This window comes from Sipha flava, unplaced genomic scaffold, assembly GCF_003268045.1.
Source record: "Sipha flava isolate LNK unplaced genomic scaffold, YSA_version1 66_pilon_pilon, whole genome shotgun sequence".
Classification (NCBI taxonomy): domain Eukaryota; kingdom Metazoa; phylum Arthropoda; class Insecta; order Hemiptera; family Aphididae; genus Sipha; species Sipha flava.
The window spans coordinates 1,252,289-1,255,591 of record NW_020273606.1 but is presented as its reverse complement, the minus strand read 5'-3'; the positions used below and the strand labels follow the sequence as shown (position 1 = coordinate 1,255,591).

The following is a 3,303-nucleotide window of genomic DNA, read 5'->3' as shown; positions in this document are numbered from 1 at the left end:
CCATATATATGTCATACTTTAACGGTGGTCCTGGATCTCTTAAAAGTTAAAATAAAAATGAAATGGCAATTACCAATAAATCTGTTAAAACCAGTCTCTTACAGTAATATCTATTCTGAAATATTAACACAAAAAAGACCAAAATACTATATAAATAAAATTAATAAATTATAAAAATATCATTGAAATTGTCTATTTCAATTTTCGTTTCAACTTGGTCGAATGTAATCGATTGAATTGGGTTATCAAATTCATACTATCGAATACAGATATTTTAAAATTTAAAATAATGTTTGAGAATATTTAGGTATAAAAATCCAAAAAACAAATAATTTTCTTTGAATTTTACTTACTAATATTAGCATTATCATTTGTACTTTTTGTTTTTATTGATGTATTTGACACTACTAAAACTTTTTGTTTCATAAAAAGATCTAAATATCCACCCAACTGTTTTATTCGTTTACCTTTTTGTGCTTATAATTTTCTTTTTTTACTTCCACTCGGATGAGAACGAGAAGCTATTTTAAAATTTAACACTTAAAGAATAGGTACATTATATCGCTACGATTTACCAAATAGTAATACTTTAGACACACGGTACACATCTACCGGTTATGCTTGTTGACAACAAATGGTAAATTAACAAATAATAAATACTCGATATGAATCAGTCACTGGGTTTCCAATAATAACTACAAGTACTGCACGTCTATATTTATCTTATGTATCTTATACTCGTAGTTGTTGAAATCAAAGCATATAAAATATACATGCATTTAATGCTGAAATTTCTGAAAATGAAATCGACGGTATTTTGCTGTGGCTATTAAACGGATCTAAAAGAAAATCAGATGGGCTGCATTTGAACTCGGGGATGTTTAAGATCCTGATGCGGTCCCGTGAAGGCTGAGGTACATTGTGTACACTCGTAGGTGGAACTAGGAATTTTCACGCCTGGGAAAAATGTTAAAATTACGCCCTATCATAGACCAATAATCAAATACTCTTCTCAAGAATTTTTTTCTAATAATTAATATACAATCATACTTATTGAATTTTAACTTAATATCAGTATTTAACAAAGTTAAAAATATCAAATTAGTTGTTAAAAATTACAAAAATTACAACCTCTAAAATTTTACGCCCGGGAATGAATCCTTGTTTTTCGCCCCCCCAGTTCCGCCTCTGAGTACACCACTATTGCGGACCCGCGTTCGTTTTTTACTCAGGCACAATCCGAGCGACGACAACACTGGTTCGGCAAACTCCCGCCTACCTTGAATTTCGGCCAGAGGAGCGGATAGTTGCCGAAAACCAGTGACGACGTCTTAACTGAAAACCACCACCGGTTTCGATCGTTTTCCGGAAAAACACCTAGACGGCATCTTCGATTTTTTTTTTATTTCTTTTTTTATAACATATTGTTGGTGTGACTAGTGTCCTGTTCATCTTCGTATAAATCAATATATTTTAGTGCTCTGCACAGTCCATTATTTTAAGGACCAGACTGGACTACAAATTTTACCAGGGGACCGAAGTCGGACCGCACACTTAAACGTTAATCGAAGACCAAAATTGGACCAAATCGACGGCTTCATATTATTTTTTGACCGGACCGGACCAGTCATTAAATAACATTTACTAAATTAGACCGTAGACCGGACTGTTGGTCCGATCTTAAAATATTTTGGATAGTTTATGGACCGGTCCGTAAGGTTCAGTCTGTATTAGCCCAGACCGTACCATATGATGCATTTAGTATTACAATGGACCGGATTACCTGACTTTATAAATAAATATGCACCTAAAGTCGAAGGTTTTTTTCATTTTATTTATTTAAATAACAATATCTGTATTTAGATTTTAAGTACCATGATTGAAACCGGACTAGACTGATTTTCATTTCTTTTTTTTCAAACCGGATCGGACTGAAAATAATGCATTTGATCTGAGGACTGGACCGAACTACTTCTAAAAATGATTGAACCCGACTAAACCGACGATTCAATCATTTTTGTATGTTAGGACCGTACTAGACCGGACCACGGTCCGATCCGGTCCGGACCGGACTGATTAAGACCATGCAGAGCACTAATATATATATATATATATGTTACCGGAAATGTTGACATTTAGGAAAGGATGACAATTCCTAGTAGCGGAAGGAAATTATATCATTGCCTAGTTTATGTTAACATTTCCTTACAATTCCAGGCAATGATTTGGGCCATATTTTTTCATACATGTGACGCCATTTTTTTTTTTTTAATTTGATTTAATTAGACTTAAAATAATTATTTTACTATACATAAATGTTAATTACTAATATTATAATAAAATGATAAAATAATATAATAAAATAGAGTAGTTTTTTTTTAACTTTTTTTTATCAATTTGATTTGTATAATTTAAGAATTTTTTTATTTTACATTTTATTTTTCGTAGTTACTCAGTTTTATTTTCACATGACGAATCTCCATGACATTTAAAATTACAAATTCTAAATGCCGATCTGCAAGCACACCTGTTCGTCTTGCATTTTGTTTTACATTGACATCGGGTATATCCTTGTGCCCCTGAAATACTATTTACAGTAGCTGCTTCCCGAAGTGATATCTGTATTTCTGCGTGACCTGCTGACTCTAAAACAGTAGTTAGATTCAATAAATTTGCCTTGCAAGGATTTATTTCCGATCTTGTGTACATATGTTTTAAAAATCCTTTTTCAGTGCCTATAATTAAAAAAAAAAAAATAATTATAATGAATCTCTATTATGCGTTTAAATACGACGATTATTAATATGCTATAAAAATACTAAATTAATTCTAATATAGCTTGTATAAATCTTCTTTAACTTCAGTTATAACCGCTAGTACATTTCTCAGCGATCCACGAGCGCCGTCTATATCAGGAATGCTCAGCCATACTTTAGTTCCAATATTAAGTTCATCATGTTTTTTATTCGATGTTTTAATCATTTTTTGAGCCTGTTTTTCTAAATTTCGCGGAGATGATTGAACGTGCATTCAGTATATTTTGTTTTCGTTGATAAACTAAATAAAAATGTTATAGTTAGTAAATTATATTTAAATATATTAATTTAATTAATAAATTAATATTAAACTATTACGTTTTTTTTTACCAAGTTCAAAGTCACTAGTAACCGATTCATTTTTTTCGACTTTTTCGTTTTCATTTGACTTTAAAATACTTTCTATATCTTCCTCAGATTTCAAAGAGCCGATTTCATCAATTGGTAAACCAATATTTTGCATTTCATTTCGCATTTTATTGAGATC

General features: G+C 31.2%; 1 protein-coding gene across 1 annotated transcript; it reads right to left on the bottom strand.

Moving 5' to 3' along the window:
* Nucleotides 1-2,448: 2,448 nt before the first annotated feature.
* On the bottom strand, nt 2,449-2,982 carry LOC112691719. Its single transcript, XM_025566093.1, has 2 exons — nt 2,838-2,982; nt 2,449-2,738 (listed from the first exon to the last, which is right to left on the bottom strand). Exons 1-2 carry the CDS (start codon nt 2,980-2,982, stop codon nt 2,449-2,451), a joined length of 435 nt encoding a protein of 144 aa, XP_025421878.1.
* Nucleotides 2,983-3,303: the final 321 nt, after the last annotated feature.